This window comes from Lynx canadensis, chromosome D2, assembly GCF_007474595.2.
Source record: "Lynx canadensis isolate LIC74 chromosome D2, mLynCan4.pri.v2, whole genome shotgun sequence".
Taxonomy (NCBI): domain Eukaryota; kingdom Metazoa; phylum Chordata; class Mammalia; order Carnivora; family Felidae; genus Lynx; species Lynx canadensis.
The window spans coordinates 26,818,442-26,845,318 of NC_044313.2; the positions used below are offsets into that span (position 1 = coordinate 26,818,442).

A 26,877-nucleotide genomic window follows, 5' to 3' on the forward strand; every position below is an offset into this window, starting at 1 on the left:
GCAGGCAAAGCCAAACGCAGAAGGGGCGGAGCCATGACTCCAAGGTTCTGGGCCTATTCTCTGCCCTCTGGTCGCGCTTAGCGACTTTGAAAAATGGGGAGAAACTATCCAGGCTTTTACTGTCTCGTGTGTAGTAGGTGCCCAGTAATTTGTTGAATGAATTGAATGGGCGAAGCTAGAATTTTTCTTCCTTCATCAAGCAAAATTGCCCAAACCCTCATTCCTGGTTAGTTGTCAAGTACAGGGCTGTCCAGCCCCTTCCACTCCCAGACGATTTGGAAAAGGTTTGCATCTTGAGGGGAGAGGCGTAGAGGGCGCTAAAAAGGACTATCTTCCCAGCTGGGTCCCTTTCTTTTCCCCAGGAGGTCTAGAGTCCTGAGAACAATGAGTGCTCAGCCCAGCCCACCAGGAGTACCGCTTCTGGGCTGACCTGGGGATTAAGCTGTGGGGTTTGGGGCTGGGCCCGCCCTGGGGCAGTGATGCCCCAGAACTCCAGGCTCAGACTCTGGGCCACCCTCTCACCGCGTCCACAGTTCCTGGTTCCAGGGTCCGCTCCGGGGAACCTCCAGAGTAGTGCTTTCCCCATCATCCATTGGTGGGGAGAGTATGAAGGACGCTGAGGGCTACTGCTGTCGCCGAGAGCTGCACCCCAACAGGGCTGCGCTCTCCCTTCGTACAACCGCTTCACCTGCCTCTGCATAACGAAAACTGCTTCCCATCCATTTTTTCATCAGGGTCGGGCACTTCTGCAAGGTGAGCAGGTCTGTGCTGTTACTCCATTTTAAAGATGGAACCGAGGACGCGCCTTGTCCAGGGTCAAGCGAGTCGCGATAGAGAATTCAGGCATCCTAGTTTTCCCAGAATCCCTTACACAGTCCCCCCCCCCCCCCCCCCAACGCAGCAAGAAGGGAGAAGCCAGCAGCGGGGAGGGACCAAAGCGAGTTAGCTTGGGTAAGGGACTTGTTTCCTCTTCCTCAGCCTGCTTGGGGAGGGGGTAGATGAGAGGACCGACCTATGCTAAGATAGAGCCTTGTAGGCGCGCACCACCTCGGGCCGCGCGCCTCCTCCTCCTCCCAGCTTTGTTCGCGCCTCTGCGCCTGCGCAGTGCGACAAATCTGGCGCTGTCCCCTTCAGCACCACGCGGAGCCCGCGCCCCCCCCTCCCCGCGGTGAGCCCCGCGCGCCCCCGCCTCGCACGTCCTCGCGCCCCCTGACCGCCTGAACAGACCCCTTGTTCCTTCCGAGGTCACCACCTCCTGCCCTGGCGTTCCCAAGGAGAGCAGTTGCCATAGGAACTCTGGCGGAGCTTTCTTAAAATAGCTGGGCCCCTTTCTACCTTGGCCAAGGGCACAAGGGTTGCCTGTTCCCCACTTCCTCCACTCCAGGAGTCATCCCGTCTAACCTTTTACCCCATATGGGCAGGACACCTAACTCAGGCAGCAAGGAAGTTCTTTTTAAAGTCTGACTAATATCCCTCCTGCTGCATCCTGAGCAAGTGGTCAAGGGTTGGGTCTCCTGGGTCCGAGACTCAGAACCCCTTAGGGTTTGAGGCAGTGTTTCCAAGATCTCTTTTCCATAAGTTGATGGTCTCCTGGATTTAGGGGGCGGGTCCGGTCTACACCCATACGGTGTGCTTGGCGCGGCCGCGTGCTCGTGGGGGCGGGAGCGCGTGTGGCATGTAACAGGTCATGTGGCAACCTCCTAGGGACACGCGTGGGGTCTGGAGCGGGACACGCGTGTGCAACTGGGTCCGGTGTGTGGCTCAGGGGGCGGTGGAGGAAAGGGACGGGGACAGGATTAGGGTGGGGCACGTGAAGGTCTGGCGAACTGAACCGGGGGTTCCATATATCCTCCCCCTCGTCAGGGGCGGGTCTCAGGTTGGCGGGAGAGCCCAGTGGGGACCTAGCGTTGAGAAGGGGGGCCAGCCTCCGGGGCTCAGGGCCCCGGGAGAGGGCGGGGGGGGGTGGGTGGGGGGATTATCTCTGCCTGAGCCGCGCGTAGGGGGGAGGGGGAGGGAGTGAGAGGCAGGCGGGCCTGGAGCAAGCGGGAGCAAGCGGGAGCCGCGCTGCCTTCACAGCTGAGCTGGGCCCAGCCTCTTCCCTGCCTTTCCTCGGCCCCAGCTCCAGGCGAGCAGCGGTGAGTACTGAGGCAGCTCCAGTCGGAGCTGCACTGGGGATGCCCTGGGCCCCCACTGAGCTTCAGAAACCTGCCTGGCAGGGTTGCTGCTCCTGACCTCTGCCCCTACCCTGCATTGCCACCAGAGGCCCCTTTACCCCCTTTAAAATCTATCATTCCCTTGAGAGGGAGGAGGGAGAGGGGTCTGGTGGTCTGGTGCAGCCTTCCCACCCAGAGACAGGTGACTGGTGGGGGTTGGGGGAGAGGGTGTGTGTACCTGCTGAAGTATGTGTGTGAGCATGCACCTGTATTTGTGTGTAACTGTGACCATAGGTTTCTGTGAGTGTCTGATATGCCTGTGTCTGTGTGCATTGGAGAATGAGGGGCCTGGGTGTATATTTGGGTATCTCTTTGTGTGTTCTTGTTTGATGCCAGTGTGTGTGTAAAATAAGCATGTGCCTTTACTTACACGCATATTTGTTATGACTGTGAGACTGTATGAGGGTGTGTCTTTGAGCAATGTTGTGTGTGTGCCTGGGTCTGTGTGCACTGGAGAGTGTTGCCTTTGAATGTGTTTAACTGTGTATACTGATATTGTCTCCGTGTGTGTGTGTGTGTGGTGTGTGTGTGTGTGGTGTGTGTATGAGCTGTGTGTACCTGTATGGAGAAAAAGAATGTCTCTTTCCCATTTGGCATGTATATATTGGGAGTAGGGGCCTCAGTTCAGGCCTTCTCCTACCCTTCACCTATGTCTTTCAACCCCTCATGGTCCCTATAATAACACCACCCCCCGCCATCTTCCTGCCTTTCCTTCTAGGAGGCCTGGGTTCTCTCTCACTGAGTAAGGGGCCTCCATAGAGAGGACTTTGGGGGACCCGTGGATTTATGATGATTATGAATGGCTGACATTCCTGGTCCAGAGTGTGGGGTACCAGCCTTCCCCAGCCCCCATTCGAAGTAGCTCCAAAATGCACAGGGATTCTGAACTTACTCAACTTCTGAAATAGCTTCCTTTCTCCTCCCAGGGTGATGCTCAGGGCCCCCAGAAGAAGGAAAGGAGCCAGGGGCCTATTAGGGGTATAATTCTTTTCTCCTCAGGCCTCCATGGAAGGTAGCCAAATAGGAGGCCTGATCACCTCCAGGGGTGGGGTCAATGATGCTATATTCCAAGGGTGGGCTAGGCCCCCTGGCACTCAGATGGCCTATCCAGCTTTCCCCTCCCTATCTGTGCTCTCCTGCCCATCCACCTCCCCTGCAGCTCACCCCCTGCTTCCCTTCCTCTCTTGCAGGCCTGTCCGAAGAGCATGCTGCCCCCTCACTCCCCGCCTGACCTTGCCATCCCTGCCCCCCCAGCCTGACCCCCGGCCCCCAGCATGGCCCAAGGGTGCCATGCGCTTCTGCTCCGAGGGCGACTGTGCCATCTCCCCACCACGATGCCCGCGCCGCTGGCTCCCCGAAGGCCCAGTGCCACAAAGCCCCCCAGCCAGCATGTATGGCAGTACAGGCTCCCTGCTACGGCGGGTGGCAGGGCCAGGTCCCCGAGGCCGGGAACTGGGACGTGTGACAGCACCCTGTACACCCCTGCGTGGTCCCCCCTCACCCCGTGTTCCTCCTTCACCCTGGTCACCCTCTTCACCCACTGGGCAGCCCCCACCGGGGGCCCGGAGCTCTGTGGTCATATTCCGCTTTGTGGAGAAGGCCAGTGTGAGGCCATTAAATGGGCTACCTGCTCCCGGAGGCTTGAGTCGGAGCTGGGACCTGGGTGGGGTCTCTCCTCCCAGGCCCACTCCAGCCCTTGGGCCTGGCTCCAACCGGAAGTTGCGGCTAGAGGCATCCACATCAGACCCACTCCCAGCCAGAGGAGGCTCAGCTCTGCCTGGTAGCCAGGGCCTTATACATGGGCCACCAGCCCAACCTCAGGTTGGGGCAGATGGCCTTTACTCCTCTCTCCCCAATGGGCTGGGGGGACCTTCTGAGCACCTGGCCAAGCTATTCCCAGGACCTGCTGACAACTGGACTCCTGAACCAGGTATGCGACCTCCCTTGGCTCCCTGGAACTCTAGAGCCCCAGAAAAGGGGCAAGGCTTGGCCCTTTGGCAGTTCCTGGGCCTGTCAGCTCTTCACTCTAAGTTCTTTGATCTGTCCTAAATCTGTCTCTTTCTTGCCCTCTGTGTTTGCCCCTGTGTCTTGGCACCTCTATTATCTGTCCTTGTGTGTTTTTCTTTCTGTCTTTCTGTCCCATGTTCTTGTGTCTTTGTATGTGTGGCTTTATCCTCTGGATGCCTGTGTCTATATCTCCCTTCTTGGCTTAGGGGGGACACCTGGTCTCCCCCCGGGAAGTTTCCTCTCATGCCCAGAGAATTGCTCGAGCCAAATGGGAATTCTTCTATGGCTCCCTGGACCCCCCAAGCTCAGGTAAGGTCCTGGACTGAGACAAGGGGAATAGGGCAGGGTCTTCTCCCCAGCAGCTGAGGCATGGTAGGGGGCCTTCCTTTAAACCTCCCTCAGTCCTTCCTGGGGTCATGAGTTGGCTAATGCCTCTCCAGGCCTCAAACTTTCCATCTGTCTTATGATGGAGGGTTGGGGCGTCATAGCTGGGTTGGGCACCTAGAGGAAGCTAGATAGAAAGGAGGGCATGACAGGATATCAAGGGTCATTCTGCGGAGCAGAAGAAAGAAGCTGGTCTCCCACAGGCCCTCAAAGTTATTTGACAAGAACTTGATTTGAAACGAGCTCCACTGGCACAAGGAACAAGCTGGGTTCATAGCAGGAGGAATGGTGGCTAGACAGTGAAGGAACTTCCTGCCAATATGAGGCAGCGGGGAAGAGCTCCTTCCTAGAACAGAATCAGGACAGGGGAGCTGACCAGGATATCTGCTGACCGGGATGCCTATGCATACTGCAGGTGCTAAGCCCCTGGAGCAGGCCCCCCCCATCTCCACCTGGGGTGGGCTCAGGGCAGGGCTCTGGGGTGGCTGTGGGGCGAGCAGCCAAGTACTCCGAGACGGACCTGGACACGGTGCCCCTGAGGTGCTACCGCGAGACCGACATCGATGAGGTGCTGGCTGAGCGGGAAGAGGCTGACTCGGCCATCGAGAGTCAGCCCAGCTCTGAGGGCCCACCTGGCACTGCCCGCCCACCTGCTCCACGTGCCAGCCCATGCCTTGGCCCTTGTCCCAGCCTGGGCAGTGGCGATGAGGACGAGGATGAGGCAGGTGGGGGAAGAGGATGTGGGACGACGAGGTGTTTGAGGCCTCAGAGGGGGCCCGGTGAGTGCGGAAGTGGGAGAGGACAGTGGCTGGCCCCTTTGAGCTGGCCCAGAGGCAGAGCTGGGGGAAGAGGGGCTGGACTAGAGATGAGGGCTGGACCGGGGAGGGTCAGGACCAAGCTAGTGGTTGCCGACGGGGCGATGCACTGGAGACCGGACAGAGGCCCGAAGCCTGGCAGAATGCTGGGGACGTGGAGGGTGTTGGCAAGAGCCCATAGGGCAGGGAGTAGCCAGGACAGGGGAGGAAAGGGGTTCTAGTAAAGAACAGGAGGCAGAGTGAGAGGCCAGGGTTCAGAGTCAAGCCTGGGGGCACATGGAGCATCAATCTGGATCCTGGCTTCTGGCAGGAGAGTGGGGAGCGTGGGGCTTTCTTCTCCGTCTCACACCCCCACCGCAGCCTTGGAGCCTCATCTTCTCCTAAGATGTTGCCGGAAATAGAAACGGGATGCAGGAGGGGAGAGGATCAGGGAGGAGGAGAAAGGGAGATTAGCAGGGAGGAAGAGAGGAGAGGGGATTGGGTTACTGGGGACGGGTAATGCTGGGTTCCTCAGGGGCACTGAATAGCTTGGTGAACCTGTGGTGGGGACTCCCTACCCAGATTCCTTAGAGGGCTGGGGACCTGTGAGAAGGAGAGGATAATCCCCTCCACAGAGTGGTATGAGAATTCACTGAAATGCTACCTAAGAACTGTCTTCTGGGCCCCTGATCAGAGACTCTCCCTGCCCCTGCAGGCCAGGCACCCGGATGCCTCACCTGGGCCTCTCAAGTCGCCCCTGCCCTTTCTGCCTGGGACCAGCCCTCGGCTGACGGGCCTGACTCTTTCAGTTGTGTGTTTGAAGCCATCTTGGAGTCACACCGGGCCAAGGGCACCTCCTACACCAGCCTCGCCTCCCTGGAGGCCCTGGCCTCACCTGGCCCAACCCAGAGCCCCTTCTTCACCTTTGAGCTGCCTCTCCAACCCCCTGCTCCCCGGCCTGACCCACCTGCTCCCGCCCCACTTGCACCTCTTGAGCCAGATTCTGGTACCAGCTCTGCTGCTGATGGGCCTTGGACACAGAGAGGGGAGGAAGAAGAGGCAGAGGCTGGAGCCAAGCAGGCCCCAGGGAAGGAGCCCCCTAGTCCCTGCCACTCGGAGGACAGCTTTGGGCTGGGGGCGGCACCTCTGGGCAGGTGAGTGATTCCTTTGATTCCTCAGACTTGAGGCCCCCCCAGAGCCCCAGGAATAGTTGCTTCAAGGGAAAGATCCTGAGTGGGAAGATGTAGTTTATATTCCTGACCCCTGACAGAGTGGTTAGGGAATGCCGATGTTTGTTTTTCCATTTGGAGGACTACTTCCTTTGGCTATGAGGGGGAGCCCCTCACAGCCCACCCCTAGGACCCCCTTGGTCCTAGACCCAGTGACTTGACAAACAATGATTCAGGATTGAATGGGTCCCAAGAGAACACTCTCCTTTCCAGAAAGGCCCTTCCTACCACAGGCAGAGCCTTTAACCTACTTAGAATTCTTGTGACCTTACCCCTACCCAGCCTGGAGGCTTCTCCCAAAGATGCAGCCACCAGCCTCTCTCTCATTGCCTCCCTCCCATGTTGCCTCCCCCCTTCAGTAAGGAGCTTCTCACCCTTCTCCAGGAAGTCCTGTCACCAGTCTAACCTTTCTGCTCTCCCTCTGCCAGCTACCCTCTCAGTCATGGGAGCCATGGCAACAGGAGGGGGTGGCCAGGGAGACAGGGTTGCCTAGCAACCAGGAGTTTCCGGCCTCTGTCTCTGGGGTGACAGGTGGCTTTGCTAGTAGAGCAGCTGGGATGGCGGGAAGGGAAGGGGAGGAGGAGACAGGGGATGAATGGAGTGCACTCTGACCCCCAATCCCCTCTGCTTGTTTGTGGGTGGGAAAAAAAGACCAAGGAGGAAGAGCCTCCTCTCCTTAAAAGGCCAGAAGAAGAAAGACATAGGAGTGGGAAGGTGTCCCTGCTGCCCTCAAATCATGGTTTGACCCTCCACTGTTCCTCTCTGGCAGCCTATCTTCCCACTTTTTGCCCATATTCTCAGAGATAGAGGACTATGTTCTGACTAGGGCCAGTGTGACAATGGGAAAACTATGCCTATGCCTAAGAGCAAACCTAAGACCTAAGGGCTTTGGGGAAGCAGCAGAAATCCCCACAGCAGAAATATGGATGCTTGTTTGAATTTGATGCAGGCCTTCTACAGAGAGATGGTAAGGATGGAATCGGCTGATGGAGGGAACCCATACGGTGTCCTTCTCTGGAGAAAAGAAAAATGCCTTCTCTGTGTCCCAATCTCCCCCACTCTGTCTTCTGGGTTTGGAGGCAGAGGAAGGATCTGGATGGTCCCAGAGGGACTGCCCCACCCTCTGAGCTGGTGTTTACCCTGGCAGTGAACCACCGTTGAGCCAGCTGGTGTCTGACCTCGGACTCAGAGCTGGACAGCACAGAGCGGCTGGCCCTGGGAAGCACAGACACCTTGTCCAATGGGCAGAAAAGCCGACCTGGAGGCTGCACAGCGCCTAGCTAGAGGCTATACCGACTAGACGGCTTCAGGAAGGCTGATGTGGCCCGGCACCTGGGCAAGAAGTAAAGCCATTGGCCGGGATTGATAATATGGGGAGAGGGGATGCATCCTGTGGGCAGCACCTCCACACCCCCTCTATCTAATGCCCCCAGGTCTCTAGGTAACCCCATCTGGCCCCTTGACCCTTTCCCTTGAGACTCCACCTGACTATCTGCCCTGCCCACAGCAATGACTTCAGCAAACTTGTGGCTGGCGAGTACCTCAAGTTCTTTGTCTTCACGGGCATGACTCTGGACCAAGCTCTCAGGTGGGTGTTAAGCCCTTTGAAGGCAGGCCCCACGCTCCAGCCCTGCTTTGCAGCGCCTCAGTTGTGCCTTCTCTGAGCACCTGTGCCTTCCCTAGGCTGCCCTGATGTCATCCTTCCCAGGCTATCAGGGCATGGCTAAAAGCTGGGGCTGCCTGGTTAGGGGACCTTGGGTAGAGGTGACATGCTCCCTCTTTCCCCCTTCCCAGGGTGTTTCTGAAGGAGCTGGCCTTAATGGGTGAGACCCAGGAACGGGAGCGCGTGCTGGCCCACTTCTCCCAGAGATACTTCCAGTGCAATCCAGGAGCCCTGTCCTCAGAGGGTGAGGAAGCCAGGTGGCAGGGCTTTCCCAGCTGGTCACTGAAGCAGATGGGCACAGTGTGTGCACATAGGAGCATGAGTGTGTATGTAGAAGTGAATGCATGCACAGGCTTGCAGGCATGTGAGCATGCGCGTGTGCAGTGCTGACATGGCTACGTGGTTGTGGAACTGAGCATGCGGGCAAGCATTGCTAGGGTCTAGTGTGTGTTGCGAAGAACCAGGTGGCAGGTGTATTTGCATGCCATTGTTCACATACACGTGCAAGACAGCGTTTGGCTTGAGTGTGGATTCTGTTTGGCTGCACTGATCTGCAAACTGTGAGGGGCCCACTGGCTTTTGTGCATACTCACAGAAGCATGTAGGTGTTGGGGAAGATGTCCCTTTCAGGCATCTGCTGGAAGAGTGAGGTCTTTTGGCTGAAGGAGGTAGGGTTCACTATGGGGTTCAGGACTTATAAAAGTATGATTGTGGGCCAGAGTGGGCTGGGGGTGAACTGGAAGGCTGGGGAAGACAGCTGTGGGAAGAGTCCCTGGGAGGTAGCTGAAGCCGAATGTCAACTTTCCCTAGACGGTGCGCACACGCTGACCTGCGCCCTCATGCTACTCAACACTGATCTCCACGGCCATGTGAGTGAGAGGCTGGCAGGAGGGAACCCCCCAAAAACAGACTGCCTTGAGACTTAAAGGCCTGGGAGCCCAAGGCCCCCCTCACAGGCCTCTGTGCCCTTCCTTAGAACATTGGGAAGCGCATGACCTGTGGAGACTTCATCGGGAACCTGGAGGGCCTCAATGAAGGCGGAGACTTCCCCAGGGAGCTGCTCAAGGTGGGGGCCGGGGGTGGGGGTGGGGGGCTGGGGGGGGTGGGGCAGGGTAGAGGTTGCTGGAGGGGAGAGATTGGGACCAATCGGGCAGAGTGGAGGTTGGAGGCTCCTGCTGCTGGAGCCTGGGCTCCCGTGACTCAGCTTGGGGACCGCCCCCTCCCCCAACCCCAACACGCAGGCTACCCGGGAACATGCGCACTCGCGTGCAGTCTTGGCCGCTCAGCGGGGGAGGGGAGACGGCTCTCGAAATCCTGTTTTCAGGCAGCCTTGGACCTTGCATTTGCCTACTTCGGTGCCCCTCCTCCAGTGTTCACTGAGGATAGGAGGGGTTCCAGCACAGGGCAGGCATACTGCTTCCCTCCTTCTCCTCCATCCCCTGCCCCAGGGTGTATGACCACAAAGCCCTTCTGGTATCGTTGCACAGGAGGGACCCGGAGGTAGAGGGGCCCAAGAGGGACAAAGGCTTTTCCAAGGTCTGGAATCCAGTTACCTCCAACTTGGGACTAGATTCTGCTCTCCCGACTCCCTTGTTGCCAGGCCCTGCGCCCGGGCGCCCGCACTTGAGGGGTTAGCTACACAGGGGCTAATATGCATGGGAGGAGGAGAGGGCACCCAGGTCTCATGGATTCACTCATTTCCTTGATCCAATGGTTTTATCCAGGGATGCCTGGACCTATTTGAAACGCCTATGCTTGGCAAAGGGGCTCTGGGCCACCACATACATGTGACTACACAAGAGTGTCCTTGGGCGCGTCTGTGAGCTTGGGGTGTGTCGGGCTTCTGAGTTTGGAAATTTATTTGTGTTTGGGGGTGTCCATTTTGAGTTCGGGGTGTCAGAGAGTTGGGGTATATGTTTGAATTGGGATATATGCGCTTTAGGGTGTTGGTAAATCCGGGGATTTGGCTGGGGTTTTTTTGTGCTTACGATTTAGAGAGTGTGTTTGAGCTGGGGTGTAGATTGGGTGTTTCTGTGTATTAGAGTGTACATCTACAAATTGGCTGATTTGTGACATGTAGCCATGATCAGGGGTTGTTTATGAGTTAAAGACTAAATTTTGAGGTGTGTATCTGAATTTGTAGTCTCTGTGAGTTGGGGTGAGTGTGAATTGGTGCATCTGGTTAGTTGGGGTGTATATCTGTAAACTGGGGTATGTGTACGTAAGTGGGGGTATAGCCTTGAGCATCTGAGCTGTCTTCGGTTGGGCGAGTTGGATGAGGCTGGTGCGATTCCACGGCTGCCTCCATCCTGCGCGGCCCCTACTGCGTGGCCTCTCCTGGCTAGGCGGGTGGGGGGGGGGGGCAAGAGGACGCGTTCCTACCTCTCCCGCCCCTGGCCCCCCAACCCTGACCAGCCAGGAGGGAGCTGCAGACCCCACAGGGTCAGCCCGCCTTTGCAGCAGCAGGCCTAGGGACTCCCGGTGCCATCCGCAGCATCCCCAGAGCCGCCCACCCTCTGGCACTTGCCCGGGCTGGCCCCCCGAGGCCCCGCCCCCGTGGCTGCGCGTTGAGCCGCGGGGCCCCTGCGCGGTGGGACGCCTCCATTTTGCGCCGTCCCCGCCCCCAGCCCTCGCCCTCCCTCCCCGTCGGCGGCCCCCTCCCTCTCGCGCCGAGCCGCAGAGCCGACAACGCCGCCGCCGCCGCGCGCTTCCGTGCGTCGGTGGGAGCCGGGCCGGGCTCGGGCCGGGCCGGGCCGGGCCGCTCGCGCCGGCTGTCGGGGGAGCCGTCCGCGGGCCGTCCGGGCCGTCCAGGCCGAGGGCGGACGGGGGCATGGCCGGGGGCCGCAGCGCGCCGGCCGGGCCAGCATGATCGGTGTCAACAGCATCCACAGCAGCGCGGGGCGGCTGCGCTCGCGCTCGCTGTGCTCCGTGCGCTACGGGCGCACCCACCGTGGCGCGGAGACCCTGTGCTACGGCTGGCCGCAGCGCTCTCGCAGTCTCAAGCCCGTGCTCTACACCGACCTGGTGGTCAGCCGTCTGCAGAGCCGCAAGAAGAAGAAGGCGGTGAGGGCGTTGGGGCCTTGGCCCACGCCAGGCTGGGGGGCGGCCGAGGGGGTTGTGGAGGGCGGCGTGGCTGAGGGGGCGGCTTGAGGGAGGCACCGAAGGTGGCGCGAGCTGGGGGGGGGGGGGGGCATCGGTCAGACCAAGGCGGGAGGCCAGCAGGGACAGAACCCATGGGTAGCCAGGAGTGGGCATGGACTGGAGGGGGAAGGGCACACACCGTTGGATCAGTGTGGATATCTCAAACCAAAGGGTCTTTGGGTCTTCTACCTGGAAGCATGACATGGGGCTCACCGATGGGGTTTAGGACTTTGGAAGGAAGACATGGTTGTGGGCCAGAGGTGGTCCTTCGAGGGGCCAGGGGATGAACTGGAAGGCTGGAGACAGGTTGGGTCTGGTTGGACACTTCAATCTCCTGGTCAGAGTTGGAGAGAGGATTAGGGTCGGGGTTATGCCGGGCTTGGGCTGGGGATGTGCTGTGAGGGCTGTGTGTGCACAAGGCTGGGTTGTGCTGTGTAGGGGGTGGAGGTTGTAGAATGTACCCATCCCTGGACAGGGTGTGCACATGTGGGATGCCTGGCTAGCCGTGTGGCTGAGTGTGACAGTAAGCAGTAAGATAGAGACTGTGGTATGTTGGTGGTGGAGTGGGGGGCTGTGTCCCATCACGGAGAAGGCACCGACGTCACCACTGCACCCAGCTCACGCAGGCAGCATCACACGCCACACGCATAGCCCAACACGCACATGTTGGGGACACACCCACTCACAGACAGGCTGGTGGAATCGCCCCCATAGTGGGAGGTGCTGCTGTGGACCCATGCTGCAGGCCACCCCCGAGAAGAGGGGTCCCCTATACAACTCCTGGAGTCTGTTCTCTACTCAGACCATCCCAAGGCCCCCACAGGTCCCCCATGCCAGCTCTACAGAGGGGAAGTGACTGGTCCAGGAGCTCACAAAGAGCTTGGGGTATGCAGGGTTTGGAAGCTGAAACATCTGCCTTTTAGACTAGTGTTCACTCTCCAGTAACATGAAGGATGTGGGTGGGCAGGGGCCTGGCCCACCCTGGTATTCAACTTGGTGGGGCTCTCTGGGTTGGGGGAGGTGCTCAGCTTGCCCTGGGGTTAGGAGTCATGAGAGTGTGTTCTCTACTAGCCAGGGAGGGAGGTGACAGGGTGAATCCCTGTTGCTGGGCCTCAGTTTCCCCATATGTTCTGTGTGGGTTTATCCTATGGAAATAGGCCAAAACACATGGTCCGGGAAAGGAGAGCTTCTTGGGAATGCTCTTTTCTATTCCTTCCAGGGCTGTGCTTCTCCCACCCAGGATCTGGGCAGGATGATCCCTAACAATAACAACAGCAAAGATAATAATAGCAGCTGCCATTTATTGTGCATCAGCCATATGCCTGGATGCCCTGTGCTAATTGCCTGCCCTGTGTTACACACCTGTTAGTACGTTTGTTCTCCCCATGGATACTTGCCCAAACTCATGCAGCAAAAGTGACACAGTACCGTCTCCTAATACTCTGTTCCAAAGCCCGTGTTCTTGGTCCTTACACCCTGCTACCCCCATCCCCACCCCCCATTGTCTCCTCCCCTCAAGTTTGGAGGGAGGGCTCTGAGTTCTGGCATTGGGGTACATAGTTTGCCTCCCTCAGGAGTGACCCATACCTGCCTGATTTGTTCCTCCCTTCCTAGGCCTTGTACAGCTCCATCAAGAATGAAAAGCTGCAGTGGGCCATGTGAGTCCTGGAGCTGTGTGGTGAGGGAGATGGGGTGCGGGGAAGGGGCTGCCTGGAGAGGCTGAGAGCACTGGGGTGGGCCCTGTGAGTCCAGGTTGGGTTGTGGGGCAGGGAAGGCGGGTGAGGCCATGAGAGGCACTGAGGCTGCTTCATTTCCTTCTTTGGAGATGGCTGCCTGGACTTGGGGTTCTGTGTCTTTTCTCTAGCTGGGTTGTTATGACAAGCTAGGTTGGGATGGATGGCCACTGTCAGCTGGCCTGGGAGGGGGGATGCTGAAACAGAAAGGGGAGGTCCCTTGCCAACCCAAGCGGGAAGACAGAAGTCTCTGGAGATAGAGCCCCGACCAATAGCGTGAGAGCCTCCTCTCAGGTCCTAGGGAGTCCAGAGCATCACAGAACAAGGGACCACATTGTCTACTCTTGGCCATGGAAACAGACTCAGAGTAAGTCTTAGAGGAGTCCAGTCTAAGGGAGGAGGTCCAGTTTAATGTTGGGACCCCCAGTCTGAGGGTAGAGCCTCATCTAAACAGTCAGTAGGTCACTCATACTTGCTGGTGTCTGCTGAGAGTTCAGTCACAGATCAGGTCGGTTGGGAGCTCCCAGTCTGCAGGAAAAGACCTCAGAGGAGGCAGAGCTCAGCACTGGGATGCAGATTGGAACTTGGGGCAAGCCTTGAAGGAAGGGAAGCATTTGGAGAGAGAGAAGTTGGTATTTGGGAGGCAAATATGTGGTGGCTGAAATGAGCGTGGGTTGGGGATACCAAGAGGAGGCAGGCCAGCTGGCTGGAGAGTGGAAGGAGAAAGAGGCAGTATGGGCAGGGATGTAGCATAGGCCTCATGCAGGAGGAAATAGGGAGCTACTGCAGGTTTTTGATCGATGGAGTGACAGGATAGAACCGGATTCTTTAGATGGTATCTAACAGAGCCTGTGGACCAGGAGGTACTAGGTGACCACTAGGAAGCCACTTCTGCCACCACGTAGCCAACAAACTATGAGCAAAGCATGCTGCTGGGTATAGCTGGGACAGCCGAGTCAGACGTGTCTGCCCTAGTGGAGAAGGGTGTGAGGGCTGGTGTGCAAGTGCAGAAACAGAGGATGGGGAGGAAGGGACAGACATGGCCCTACTCTTGGGAGCTCTAACATGAGCAAGGAGATACGCTGCCCAGAGAAGCCCTCATCTGAGCAGGGGGACACAGCTACCCCTGGGGAGATCTGGTGTGAGGCGGGAAACGAGGCTCCAGGAGCCTCAGGTGGAGGGGAGCCACACCCTGTGAGAGGGGCAGTTCCCCTATTCCCTCCACAGACAAGAGGGCGCTTTCCTGGGTGGGCAGAGGCCAGGACTTAAGCGGGGGTTGTGGCTGCAAGGCCAGCCCCCTCTGAGGTGATCACACCTGCAGAGACGAGGAGGAGCTGAGACGCTCTCTGTCTGAGTTGGCCGACCCCAACCCCAAGGTCATCAAGCGGGTCAGCGGGGGCAGTGGCAGCGGCTCCAGCCCTTTCCTGGACCTGACTCCTGAACCCGGGGCTGCAGTCTACAAGCACGGGGCCCTGGTGCGAAAGGTGCACGCAGACCCTGACTGCAGGAAGAGTACGTGGCTGGGTGGGGAGGGTCTGGGGGATGGAGGGGAGGGGGCCTGTCTCAGGCCCCCTGACCTGTCTTCCTTCCCCCCAGCACCTCGGGGCAAGCGGGGCTGGAAGAGCTTCCACGGGATCCTCAAGGGCATGATCCTCTACCTGCAGAAGGTGCGGGGCCAGCCCGAGGGGTTGGGGCTGAGCTGGCTCAGGGGAGTGTGGGTGGGCTGGGCCAGGCTGGGGTGGGACCATGGCCAGGACAAGATGGGCACCCCTGCAGGAGGAGTACCAGCCTGGGAAGGCCCTATCAGAGGCAGAGCTAAAGAATGCCATCAGCATCCACCACGCGCTGGCCACACGTGCCAGCGACTACAGCAAGAGGCCCCATGTCTTCTACCTGCGCACAGCTGATTGGCGGGTCTTCCTCTTTCAGGCCCCGTGAGTGCCCTCTTCCTGCCCATCCTGGACCCCTTTGCCCCACTCCTACCTTGCTCCCCTCCCTTGTCCCTGGGTTACCTCCTTGCTTCCCAGGCCACACCCTGAGCCAGGACAGGCATCCCTGGACAGGAAACCTGGGGCTAGGTCCTAAGTGGTGGTGTTGTCTCCCCAGGAGCCTGGAGCAGATGCAGTCCTGGATCACTCGCATCAATGTGGTGGCTGCCATGTTCTCTGCACCCCCCTTCCCAGCTGCTGTTAGCTCCCAGAGGAAGTTCAGCCGCCCTCTGCTGCCCAGCGCTGCCACCCGCCTCTCCCAGGTACCCCCAGCTCTGTCCACCTGGTGCCAGTGGGATGGAGTGTGGCAGGCCCAGGCCGACTGCACTCAGGGCTGCCCTGTGTGATCATGTAGATGTCACTGCACCAGGACACTGGCCATGGGGGGGTGAGTGAAGGCTGAAATCCAGTCTCCGCTGCACTTGCCAAGGTGTTAACCTAGATATGGTGCTTTGCTCATCCAAAGGCAGGGGCACCTTTCTAAAAAAGCTTGCACAAAGGCACTATATGTGCTCGAGTGACCCTGACCAACACTCCCCCTGGCCTCTAGGAGGAGCAGGTGCGGACCCATGAGGCCAAGCTGAAGGCCATGGCAAGTGAGTTGCGAGAGCACCGGGCTGCGCAACTGGGCAGGAAGGCCCGAGGCAAGGAGGCTGAGGAGCAGCGGCAGAAGGAGGCCTACCTGGAGTTTGAGGTGAACCTCCCTGCCCTGGCACCTGTTTGGCTCCTTTCTTCGTCAGTGGGGTCTCACTGTTGCCACATACAGGCTCAGGCTACTGGTTAAGGGCACGGACTCTAGTAGGAGAGTGGGACCAGCTGGGTGACGTTCGGCAGGTTGCCTAACCCCTCTGAGCCTGTTTCCACGTCTGTGGGCCAGGGATGACGTTCTTTACCCGCTAGGGTAATGAAGGGAGATGAGGTCTGTCAAGGGCTCAGTTTTTCCCAACTCTGGTTCGGGCCTAACAAGTATTAGATGTCATAATATGCAGTCTCGAGAGAGCCCAGAGAGGGTAGCTAGCTTACGAGGGGATCGTGTCATAGTCCCTGGGGGCTCTGGGGGCCTCAGAGTTGGGCAAGAACCTGTTGTCTCCTAGCCTTTTTTGGCATCCCTCCTTGGTCCAGATTGGGGTGAGATGGGCAGAGGGTAGAGAGCAGGCTCACAGCCCCTGCCCCTCTGCCTCAGAAATCCCGCTATGGCACATACGCAGCGCTGCTTCGGGTCAAGCTGAAGGCGGGCAGTGAAGAGCTGGATGCAGTAGAGGCAGCACTGGCCCAGGCCGGGAGCACAGAGGATGGACTCCTTCCACCTCACTCCAGTCCCTCCCTGCAGCCCAACCCTGCCAGCCAGCCCCGGGCTCAGTGTCATGGCTCAGAGCCTCGTGGAGGGGCGATCAGTGGGCGGTGGAAGCTCTGAGTTGAGGGTAGGAGCGTGGGGGTTTGGCGCCCACTGGGCACCTGCATGACATAGCCTTGCCTGAGCCCGGGCCGGCCTCGGGCCGCCCACGAGGGGCCCCCGGCCCAGGGCCCGACCGCGCCGGACGCGGTGTCCGGGGCAGCGCAGGGCTAGGGCGTGGGCCTCGGGAGCCTAGGCCAGGGGCCCCTCTGAGACCCCCATTTTGTGATAATGTTTTGCACTTTTTCGTACGGGGGCTGGGGTGGGAGGGGCCAGGGCCCCTTGGACTTTTGATGCTTTTTTTTTTTTTTGGGTGGGGGGGGGCCTGACGTTTCTGCTTTCTGCTGAGACCACCCACACCCAACACCAGCAATCCCCCCTCCATCCTGGGGCCTGGCTCAGATAGAGGCCAGGAGTTGGGGCTGAGCTGGTTTTCCCTCCTTCCTCCCTGAGGCTCACCCTCTCTCATTCCAGAGGTGGAGGAAGGGTATCCATGCCTAGGCCCCCATACGGTCTGGGGGCAGCATGGCCTTGCTTTCCCTCCTTCAGTGGGCCCTGCCCTTTGTACAGCCTCCAATCCCATTAAAACTGCTCTGGACTTGCTGGCTGGGCCTCCTTCTCCATTCTCCAGTACCTGGCTTGGGTAGGCAGCTGGTTTCAGAGACAAGAGTCACATCAGGGGTTGCCATAAGTTAGGGAGGGAGCCAAGCACCCTCCCTTTCCCATGAGAATCTTTATTTGCCCCAACTGAGGGGTGGGCATGGGGTGTTAAATAAGAACTAGAATAGGTAGGGATGCTGTACAGAGGGGCCCAGGGAGGGGAGCTGGTGGGTGGGCAGCAGTTCAGTGCACCTGAGGCTGGGGGTGCCCGTGGCAGAGCCCTCCTGGTGGCTCAGGGGGTGAGCCCAGCTTCTCTGTCTCCTGTTCCACCGACTGGCTCCCGTATGCACTGTCCTCTTTCACCTCTGCTAGGCGAGTGTGCACGGGGAAGGGGATAGGGAACAGTCAAGGTCTCAGGCCTCCCACTGTCCAGGCCCAGACCAGCCTACCAGGTGGGACCCCTTTACCTGTGCTGGGCAGCTTGTCTCGGGCCTCAGGGCCCCTCAGCAGCTTCACTCCTTCCTCCAGGCCCATTTCAGACAGGGCATCCAGCAGGCCCGCCAAGTCCCCACCAGCCAGCTGGGGAGAAGGAAGAGGCATGAGTCTGAGTGTGGGGGCAGGAGCCCTGGGGCCAAGGGAGCATCTGGGATCTGAGACTGGGGGAAGGAAGCCAGGCATGCAGCAAGGGATGGGGACCAACTGACCTTGTAACTGCGCAGGAGGCTGCCGCTGGGTGAAGCTGTCTTCCGATACGTATCCACCAGACTGCGCAGCCCCAGCCGTTCTGCCAGCTCTGCCCAGCTGCCCTGGGCTCCTGGCCCATCTAGCAGATGCTCCAGGTTCTGTAGGACTGTATCCTCAAGGGGCAGCTCTGGCCCTGATGGGAACATACAGACGTGTCTGGTACGCCCAGAGATGGGCTCAGGCAGACACTTCTTTCTCAAGGTAATCTGATAGACAAGACGGACAGAGTACTAGGGCAGTGGGTGGCAACAGGAATGGAGCAAGGGACACCCACCCCTCCACCCCCGGCTCCTTCAGAGGTCCTGAAGAAGAGCCCTCTGTGAGCAAGGGTCTGAAATCTGGCAGTGGGTGAAGATATCTCACCTGCAGGGCTGGGAGGGGTCAGGGGGGGTGCTGTGGTGTCCTGAGCAGCATTTAGCAGCAAGGTCTTCACCTGGGGAGACAGCTTCAGTTTGATGACCTCCCACCCCAGTCCTCAAGCCCAGGTGCCAGTCATCTGGGCCCCAGCCCTAAGCCCAGGTGCTCTATTCCCTGGTGCTTCTAGTTCCAGGCTAGCCTCACCTTGGTGCTGCGAGTGAGGTCAAGAGGTGTGTGGCCCCGGAAGCTGCCTCGGGTGTCCCTCTCAGGTCCCTCAGAATCTGAGTCACTACCAGAGGTGGGGGGCGAAGGCAGTGGGCACAGGGGCTCCTCATTCTCTGCGTGGATGTCAGCACCTGAGGAGGGAGGTAGTCGTGGGGAGGTACAGTGAGAGCCCACATTAAGAACTTCCAAGTGGGGGGACTGGTAGGCACCCCTTTTCCTCCCCTCAGCCCTGTTCATATGTCCCAAGGATGAGGCTCACCAGCCTTTAGAAGGAGACGGGTGAGGGTGGGAGATCCCAGTCCAGCTGCCAGGTGTAGGGGTGTATTTCCCGCAAAGGTGCGGGCATTCACATTGGCACGGAGCTGTGGGGTTCAAGGGAGTCGTTGATGGCACCACTCACTGGCCGCCTCTCCCCCTGCATCTTCACTGTCCTTGGTTCCTCCACAACCCTTGGCCCTACCCCTTCAGCAATCCTCAGTCCCACCTTGGTAACCAGATGTGTGACCAACCCCAGCTCCTCCATCTCTGTGGCTAAATGCAGGGCTGTTCGGCCCCCCTGCCGCTCTGCAGCCTCCACTTCAGCCCCACTGTCCACCAGCAGATCCAGGCACTCGGGGCTTCGGGCACGGACCGCCAGGTGTACTGGGTACAGGCCTAGGAACATAGATACTTCGCCTACAGCTGTGACCCCATCGTGGCCCCTGACACCTCACGTTCACTCTAGGCACTCACCAGGTACCCTCCCTGGTCCCCACACCTTTGCCCCCCGGTCCACATGAGGTGATGAACTCACCCTCAAAGTCTGGCATGTGCAACAGCTGGGGAACAGCGGGAACCCCACTGCGCAGAAGGACGCGCAGCAGTTCAGGGGCACTGGCACCAGCCCGGAGCGCTAGGTGCACTGCGGAGTCTCCATGCCGATCCAGTAGTGCCGGGTCTGCGCCCACCTGCAGCAGGAAGCTCACCACGCCTGTCTGCCCAGTGATCACCGCCAGGTGCAGCGGCGTCTGGAAAAGCAGGCAGAGTAAGCCAGGCCCACCCCTGGCCTAGGCCCACGTGCCTTCCAACTCCTGCCCCTCACCGATTGGTGCCCCTCACCTGGTGCAAGTGATTGGTGAGGTTGACAACACCAAGGTGCCGGGCGTGGTAGATGACATGGGCTATCTGCTCGATGACACTGGTCTGCCCGTGGATGATGGCTAGGTGCAGCGGCCTGAGGGTTGGGGAGTGAGACTCTGGCCTAACAAGCCCAGCCACTCAGAGCACCCTCTACCTCCAAAACCCCACGGCCTCCATAATCTCCGTGCCTAGGGCTTCTGGAGCCCAGACATCTCCAAGGACATCGCTGCCTCTGAACTTAATCCTCCCGAGCACCTTGTGCAGTATATAAGTACTATCATCTTGCTCTTTTAACAGTCAACAAAACCGAAAGGTGGAGAGATCAAGCACCTTGAGCAAAACTAGTACATAATGAAGCCGGACTTGGAACCAGGTCTGTCTGACTCCACGGCTCTGGCTCTTTGCAGGGTCCTTTCCCGTCCCGTACCCCGACCTACCGTCGAGCTCCAAGTCCCGGACCCCCCACCCACCCCCCTACCAAGGGAGCCCGGGTCGCTCTCCCTCCCTTCCCCCACCTACGTGTCTCCGTTCTCGTCTTGAGCTGTCAGCAGGTGGCGCTGTCCCGCCAGCAGCGCGCGCGCGTCCGCCGTGACGCCGTAGTCGAGCAGGGCTCGGGCGCTGCGCTGCGCCAGGCCGAAGAGGCGTGCGTTGTACTCCCGGGCTGGGGGCAACAGGGACGTGGGCGCGGGCTTGGTCCCCACCCGAAGCGCCCCGACCGCCCGGATTTTAGGGGCCGTACCTCGCTGCAGCAGCCCCGGGGTCAGCGGTTCGCGCTGGGGGGTCAGAGGGGACGCGCTCGGCTCTGCTGCTTCCTCCCCGGCATCCACGCCAGGCGCCTCGGCGGCCATCTGCGCCCCGCCCCCGCCTCCCGGGTAGCAGCCCATCGGGGCTGAGCCGGACGGGTAGGGGCTATAGGCCAAGGAGGAGGGGAAAAAGCCGAGGCTGCCACCTGTGGATATAGGCCGGGCTGTGGGTATAAGGCACCATCCAGGACTCTCCCCGATTTTTTACCCCACAACTTCTCTCCCCCTTACCCCTCCCTCCTCCATCCCCCTTCCCGCCACCAGCACACACCCCCCCCCCCCCCCCCCGCCTCACCTCCTCCTCCAGCTCCTCCATAACCTCCGGCTGAGCCCCCAGAGCCTCCACCCATGTGGGAGCCACCCCCGAAGTGCTGGGAGAAGGTGGGCAAGGCTTTCCTTCGCTTCCGCTGCACCTCTTCCTTGTCTGGGGCCAGAGGGAAATGAGATGTTAAAACCCCAACTCCTGCACCAAGCCTCAAGAACTCTGTCCCCAGTAAGGTCATGGCCCTCCCTCCAAAAGCCCTCAGGCTAGCTTCTAGGACCACCTCTTCCCGGGCCCTTCTCCACTCCTGACTTGACTCATGGGTCCCCTGATCTAGTCTGGGGACACTCCAGCCCAGCCCCCATCTTAATTCCAGCTCCACCTTCCACCAGAGGGTAATAGGTGAACTGTTTGGAGTCCGAGACATCCCCCCCACGCTTGCGTTTCAGTTGCAGGAACACGGTTACAGGACGCTCAATCTTCATCTTGTGATAGGGTGGTGTCCGGAACACAATGGCATACTGGCAGGGGGGGAGGAGGGCATAAGGTGTCATTGAGGCCTTGGTCTAGTTCAGCCCCCAGCCCTGGCCCTGGCCCTAGGGTACCTGTTTATGAACATCTGTGGGAGAGAAATCCCCAAAGGCCTGCCATCCATTCTCATCATCCTCGTAGAACCGAACCTCAATGTCATCTATAAGGGAAATTGAAGCTTGGCCACACCTCCTAGTAGAATCTCCAGGGCCTTTTATCCTAGAGCTGCCCTGGCTCCCCATCTGGATACCCAGCGTCCCTAAGTCCCAGCCTGGGGTCCAGTCTCACCTTTCTGCACCTTGTCACAAAGCAGATAAACCTCATCTCCACCCCGCACAGAGCCAGCTGTCTTGTCCATTCGAGAAATCTTCAGGTTTGAGGCCCCAGGAGACTCTGTGGGGGTGGGATATCAATTACTTGAGCTGACATTAATAGTCATGGCCCCATTTATGGAGCCAAGTGTTTTGCATTATTATTTGAACAACCCTAAGAGGTACAGAAACTACTAGTATCTTCATTTACCCAAGATGGAAGCCATACTCAGGGGAAATGACTTACTCAAGATCACTCAGCTCGTATGTGGTGGGTCAAGTTGAAACTCAGGCTGTACTCCACAGCCTGAAATTGCCCCCCATGCTTCCTCTGGCACCTAGCCCTGGCACCCCAGATGGTCAGGATACTCACTGCTGTCGTGGATGGGCTGGGAAATGACTGGCTTCAGGGGCAGGGAGAAGGAGCCATCACTGGCTCGAAGGAAGGCAGAGAAGCGCAGCCTCACAATGCTCAGGTCCATCACCTTCTTCAGCTCCTTAGCCTCCTGCTCCAGCTCCCGCCGCTCGGCCTCTGTGCGGTGGATGTACATGTGACCCTGGCACTCCTCCTTCTCCATTCCTTCCATGACCACCTCCCGTGACTCCCTCTCTCCCTACAAGTGCTCCCCGCCCTCAATACCCGTAAGGCCCTGGGGCCTGGAGCGGAGTCGCTGCCTCTGAAGTTTTTGTATCATAATCTCCATCATGTTCTTCTTGGTCACATGCAGGACGCCCAGGTTGTTAAATCTGAGTGGGGGAGTGGGAGTCAGAGCTTAGCAGGCATTTCCTTCCTGAAGCACCCTCCCCACTGCCAGGGCTCAGCTCAGCCCTACTTCCTCCAGGAAGCTTTCCTGGTTTTTACTTGGGGCCTTGGGTTCTGGGGCCAACCTAAGTCTCTCCCCTTGGTCAGATGCTAAGCTCATAGAAGTGGGCTGGGGCCTAGGACAGGTGGGCCTAGGACGGAGGGGCACCTACTGGGCAGTCATGTCCTTGGGCCCCACAGACACGGCGCAGACCCCCAGCTCCGAGCATTGCTTGCCCACCAGGCTGTGGGCATGAGCACGAGGCGGGTCACTGTGCGTTACCAGGTCCACCTCGATCTTGGCTGGTCCCTCGTAGTTACAGATCTAGGGGAGGTGAGGGCTGACAGTGATGTCCCTGAACACACTATCCACTAGCCCACCCTCCAGCATCATCCTAACTCACCTTGACTGTGGGATAAGTCTTCCGGCCCTTCTCACTGGAGGCACCTGGCAATCCTCCATGGGAGGGGCCTTCACAGCCATATCGAAATCGGAAGCCACGCTGAAGGTCCCAGGGCAGATTGATATTGTGACCAGGAGAGACCCCCACCCCCCCTAGCCAGCCACGCTCCCAGCCAGCAGTGACCATAATAATTGGCAGCGTCTCTCCTGAACCACAACACAACCATTGTGATTAGCAGCAGCCAACCATCCCAACCTGAAGTGTCCTCTGGTCAGTGACCCTCCCCATGGCCACCCAACTACAACTACCCAACATGTCCCCAAGGCTGAAGTCATCCCACACCATCCCTTCCATTCACTCACCTGTTTAGGCTGCTCCACTATTACCAGGTAGGGGCCATCAGCTGGGGAGAGAGGGGCCTTGTTGAGCCAGGATTTCTGAGCCCATTCCCAAGGCAGAGGGCACATGCTCCTCCCTCCCGCTCTCTCTAGGACATGGGAAGGTTAGGAACTTACTAACCTGTCTCTGGGGCTGGCTCCTTGGGCTCCACAATGGACGGGTCGAATTTGAAATCATCATATTCAATCATGCCATCCAGACCCTGGTGTGGAGACAGACTGGGGTGGCAACTGATTCTGAGCCACCCCAGCGCCCTCCACTTCCCAGCCCTGAGTAGCCACTCCCTTTCCTCCCAAGGCCGTTAAAAAAGCTCCTAGTAGAAGCAGTTTGCAGATAGAGACTGACAGGCAGGTTGAGATAATGAGAGGGCATTACAGGTGTAGGGAAGCAGAGAGGACTCCGACAGACAGGCAGACAAGCAGACAGACATGGGGGTAGCCGGCTGGCTTCAGGGCCAGGTGTGACTCACTGGGTCGTAGCAACTTTCCATGTCTCTGGGCTAGGCCCGGCTCTGTCTGGTGGCTCCGGCCGGGTTCTGTTTCCCAGAGTTTCAGGCGTCCGCCTTAGGGGGGGAGGGGGGAGGGACTGGCGGGGGAAGGGGAGAGACAGATCAGGGCAGGAGTTGGGGGGGCAAAGGGGAGCCCAGATTTGGGGGAGGGTCTGATCTCTTCCAGCCACCCGTCCGGGTGTGGCGGGCGAGATCCGGTGGAGAACGAGATCCGGAGCTGGGCTGGGTTGGGCCGGGGAAGCGGCAGGAAAGTTAGAACAGCTTAGGAAAGTCCCGAAAATACCAGAGGGAGGCGGGGCCGGAGGGGGGCGGGCCTGGAAATGACGCCACTAGCCACGCCCCCGAGGCGGGAGGGGCACGAAGTCGTTGCTGGCCGGCGAGCTCTGGTAGCCTCTCTTCGGGCAGAGGGGCAACCAGACCCAGGGAAGCGTCCTCGGGTGTTGGTCTCCACCCCCTCGTGTCAGGGCGGGCTCCCGGGACTGGAGGGTCTTTCTAGGCCGGAGGAAGCTCTTAGGCCGTGGCCAGGCCCGCCTCCCGCCCCCTTCACCTCCCCCGTCCTGGAGCAACCTTGGGATTTTCTACCCCGAGAGAGGCCACGGCTGATTCACCCGGGGGCTTTTGTGGGGACATTCCTGCTGTAGGAAGGCCTCCTTTCCGAAGGCCTGTAGGCGGGGGCTCTTCCCAGTGGGGGGCCCCAGGGTTCTGCCCCAAGAACGGACTCTGGGGCCGCTGGGCGGGGGAACGAAAGGTGTCTGTTTCTTGAGATGGGGTCTTCTGTTACCTCTCCCCAAAACGTCAACAGCCGTTGGATTCCCGCACCACACCTGCTCTGGGTGCCCACGCCCCCTGCCCCAGTCCCGTATCCGTGCATGATACTGGTGTGTGTCTCTAGCACACGTAGAGTGTGTGTTGTCCCATGTGCTTGCGTGAATGTTGTGTGTGCGTAGTGTCAATATGCATGTGCAAGTGAGCATGGCTGTGTACAGGTGAGCGTCCTTAAACTTCTCATTGTGGAGGCGTCTAAGCTTGTCTTGATATATAAGAGCACAGGTGAACATATTTGAGTTTGTGCGTGAAAAGTATGGGTCCAGGCACCTGTGCACGGGTGAGCATGTTTGCGTGTGCATATGTGCATTCTGAGTGAATGGACAATGCTGTGCACTCGCAAGCACACGCGTAGGTGCACGTATGGCTCCGCGTGTTTTTTTATACAGGATGTCGATGGGTATCCATGTGTCTTGTTTGTGTGCGTACTGTGTGTGTGTGTGTGTGCGCGCGCGCCCGCGCGCGCGCTTGCATAAGCCACTCTCCAGCCCTGGGACTCGGTCAGTTAAAGGCCCTCCTTCCGCCCTTCGCCGTGTCCTAGCCACTCAGGGGTTTGAACCCCGCCACTCACCGCGGCGGCGGATCCGATTCCGGCTTCTCTCCCGGCCCGACCCACCTTGGACAGGTCGCGTCACCTCTCCACAGCCACTGAGGCTCCAACCGGGAAAGCCCCTTTTCCACCCCCGGGAGGGGGGAATTCCCGTGACGTTCCCGTGCGTCACGCCCCGTGCCCTTTTTCATTGGCTGAAAGTTTAACTCCGGACTCGTGCAGCCAATCATGAGCGACTCAGGCGCGCCCCTTAGAGGGGAACTATTAGCTGCGCCCCAGGGGCCTGGAGCGAGGTTGACTGTCAGCTAAAGCGCGAGCTCTGGCTTGGGGACCTGCCTGAGGCTGGATTCTCTGACCAAGAAGTATCCTCCGGCCAAGGGCCCCGGCTCCGGTCTCCTCACCCACCCTGCCTGCCCCAGACGGCTGACAGTCTCCGCTGCTACTCGGCTTATCTGCTGGACCTAATGCTTGGTCACCTCTGAAGCCGGGGAACCCCAGGGGGAAGCTGGCGGGCCCCAGCCCTCCGGTCCGCCCGGAGCGGGGCCCCACTGACGGGAAGAGTTAGGGGAAAAGGAAATTGATCTTGCAGTCGGTCCCGGGGCGCCATCTGGCGGCCCTTGTGGAGCCTCAAGGAGACTCCATAATCCTTTCTTGCTCAGTCTCTCTTACTCAGCCTCCCCCCCCTGGAAGAGACCATCTGAACCTAAATCTTACTCTATAAACGCCCGGGTCACAGAGGGCCAGATTTTCAGATCTGAGCTCCAGAGTTCTGGGCAGAATGAAGAAAAAGAGGTGTTTATCTGGGAGACTCAGGTCTTGCTCATCCATCACGGAGATTTGTAATATTAGAATTGAAAAGGCATCCAGGGCGTCTGGGTGGCTCAGGCGGTTAAGCGAAGGGACTCTTTTTTTTTTTTTTTTTTAATTTTTTTTTCAACGTTTTTATTTATTTTTGGGACAGAGAGAGACAGAGCACGAACGGGGGAGGGGCAGAGAGAGAGGGAGACACAGAATCGGAAACAGGCTCCAGGCTCCGAGCCATCAGCCCAGAGCCTGACGCGGGGCTCGAACTCACGGACCGCGAGATCGTGACCTGGCTGAAGTCGGACGCTTAACCGACTGCGCCACCCAGGCGCCCCAAGCGAAGGGACTCTTGATTTCGCCTCATGATCTCACGGTCGTGAGATCCAGCCCCACGGTTGGGCTCTGCGCTGGGCATGGAAGCTGCCTAACATTCTCTCTCTCCCTCTGCCCCTCCGCCCCCAAAAAAGAAAGAAAAAAAAGTTTTTTGAAATGGCATCCAAAATCTTAATAGTTCAAACTTCCTCCAATGTAGGAAATTTCCTTTTATATAGCTCCCAACTGTGTTTGAACACTTTCAGTGGCAGCAAGATCAGTACAGGATTACCTAAAGTAGGGACTCTGAGGCTGAAGATCTGTGACTGGTAGAGTTTCCCTTTAGGGGGTCCATGAGCAATCTCCATTCCTGGAGTAGTCCTCCCTTAGGCTCATGACCTTAGGCTCATGGTAGAACACTGATTTTTTTTTTTTTATGTTTATTTATTTTTGAGAGAGAGTGTGAGTGGGGGAGGAGCAGAGAGAGAGAGAGAGAGGGGTCAGAGGATCCGAAGCAGGCCCAGCGCTGATAGAAGCAAGCTGATGCTCTGCTCCAACTCCACAAACGTGAGATCATGACCTGAGTCAAAGTCAGATGCTCAACCGAGTGAGCCACCCAGATGCCCTGGACACAGACTTTTGTTTCAGAGTTCCCCTGCAACTTGCCTCTGACCTTGGTAATGGAATTACAGGCCTGCATGGGTCTGCATAAAAGGCAGACTGTTATGGCCCTTGATGTGGGCTATTTCCTGTTACTTCCCCCTCCTCTTCATCTT

General features: G+C 58.8%; 2 protein-coding genes across 4 annotated transcripts; one reads left to right on the forward strand and one right to left on the reverse strand.

Annotated features, from left to right (window-relative positions):
- The first annotated feature begins 606 nt into the window (after nucleotides 1–606).
- On the forward strand, nucleotides 607–16,770 carry PSD (pleckstrin and Sec7 domain containing). The gene is given in 24 exon segments (XM_032595156.1): nucleotides 607–673; nucleotides 1,078–1,168; nucleotides 2,001–2,135; nucleotides 3,404–4,143; nucleotides 4,428–4,529; nucleotides 5,020–5,042; nucleotides 5,044–5,346; nucleotides 5,349–5,383; nucleotides 6,114–6,133; nucleotides 6,136–6,174; nucleotides 6,177–6,552; nucleotides 7,775–7,805; nucleotides 7,807–7,970; nucleotides 8,135–8,215; nucleotides 8,422–8,534; nucleotides 9,101–9,159; nucleotides 9,267–9,356; nucleotides 13,046–13,089; nucleotides 14,486–14,676; nucleotides 14,761–14,831; nucleotides 14,941–15,098; nucleotides 15,271–15,415; nucleotides 15,703–15,846; nucleotides 16,336–16,770. Coding segments are annotated over 24 exon segments (3,453 nt in total). The 3' UTR covers nucleotides 16,567–16,770.
- A 72-nt stretch (nucleotides 16,771–16,842) lies between these two features.
- NFKB2 (nuclear factor kappa B subunit 2) lies at nucleotides 16,843–25,099 on the reverse strand. 3 transcript variants are annotated; one of them, XM_030334589.1, is made up of 23 exons: nucleotides 25,007–25,099; nucleotides 23,572–23,687; nucleotides 23,223–23,304; nucleotides 23,066–23,106; nucleotides 22,704–22,802; nucleotides 22,473–22,624; nucleotides 22,138–22,244; nucleotides 21,871–22,029; nucleotides 21,475–21,579; nucleotides 21,261–21,346; nucleotides 21,038–21,176; nucleotides 20,689–20,817; nucleotides 20,330–20,539; nucleotides 20,110–20,251; nucleotides 19,570–19,684; nucleotides 19,265–19,478; nucleotides 18,956–19,125; nucleotides 18,731–18,833; nucleotides 18,451–18,602; nucleotides 18,253–18,322; nucleotides 17,850–18,022; nucleotides 17,613–17,724; nucleotides 16,843–17,510 (listed from the first exon to the last, which is right to left on the reverse strand). In XM_030334589.1, the coding sequence occupies exons 2-23, from the start codon at nucleotides 23,590–23,592 to the stop codon at nucleotides 17,389–17,391; spliced, it is 2,703 nt and encodes a 900-aa protein (XP_030190449.1). In that variant the 5' UTR covers nucleotides 23,593–23,687; nucleotides 25,007–25,099; the 3' UTR covers nucleotides 16,843–17,388. The 3 variants fall into 3 exon arrangements, with proteins under 3 accessions (XP_030190449.1, XP_030190448.1, XP_030190450.1); XM_030334588.1 differs by lacking the exon at nucleotides 25,007–25,099 and having other exon boundaries at nucleotides 23,572–23,940; XM_030334590.1 differs by lacking the exons at nucleotides 22,704–22,802; nucleotides 23,066–23,106; nucleotides 23,223–23,304; nucleotides 23,572–23,687; nucleotides 25,007–25,099 and having other exon boundaries at nucleotides 22,583–22,600.
- Nucleotides 25,100–26,877: the final 1,778 nt, after the last annotated feature.

Coding starts and splice junctions, on each gene's coding strand:
- NFKB2 (XM_030334589.1), bottom strand. CDS start 23,592: ATGGAAAGTTGCTACGACCCA. Junction 20,540..20,688: donor TGGAGGAGCTGGAGGAGGAG/GTGAGGCGGGGG, acceptor CTATATCCACAG/GTGGCAGCCTCGGCTTTTTC. Junction 18,323..18,450: donor ACCTCACTCGCAGCACCAAG/GTGAGGCTAGCC, acceptor CTGTCTCCCCAG/GTGAAGACCTTGCTGCTAAA.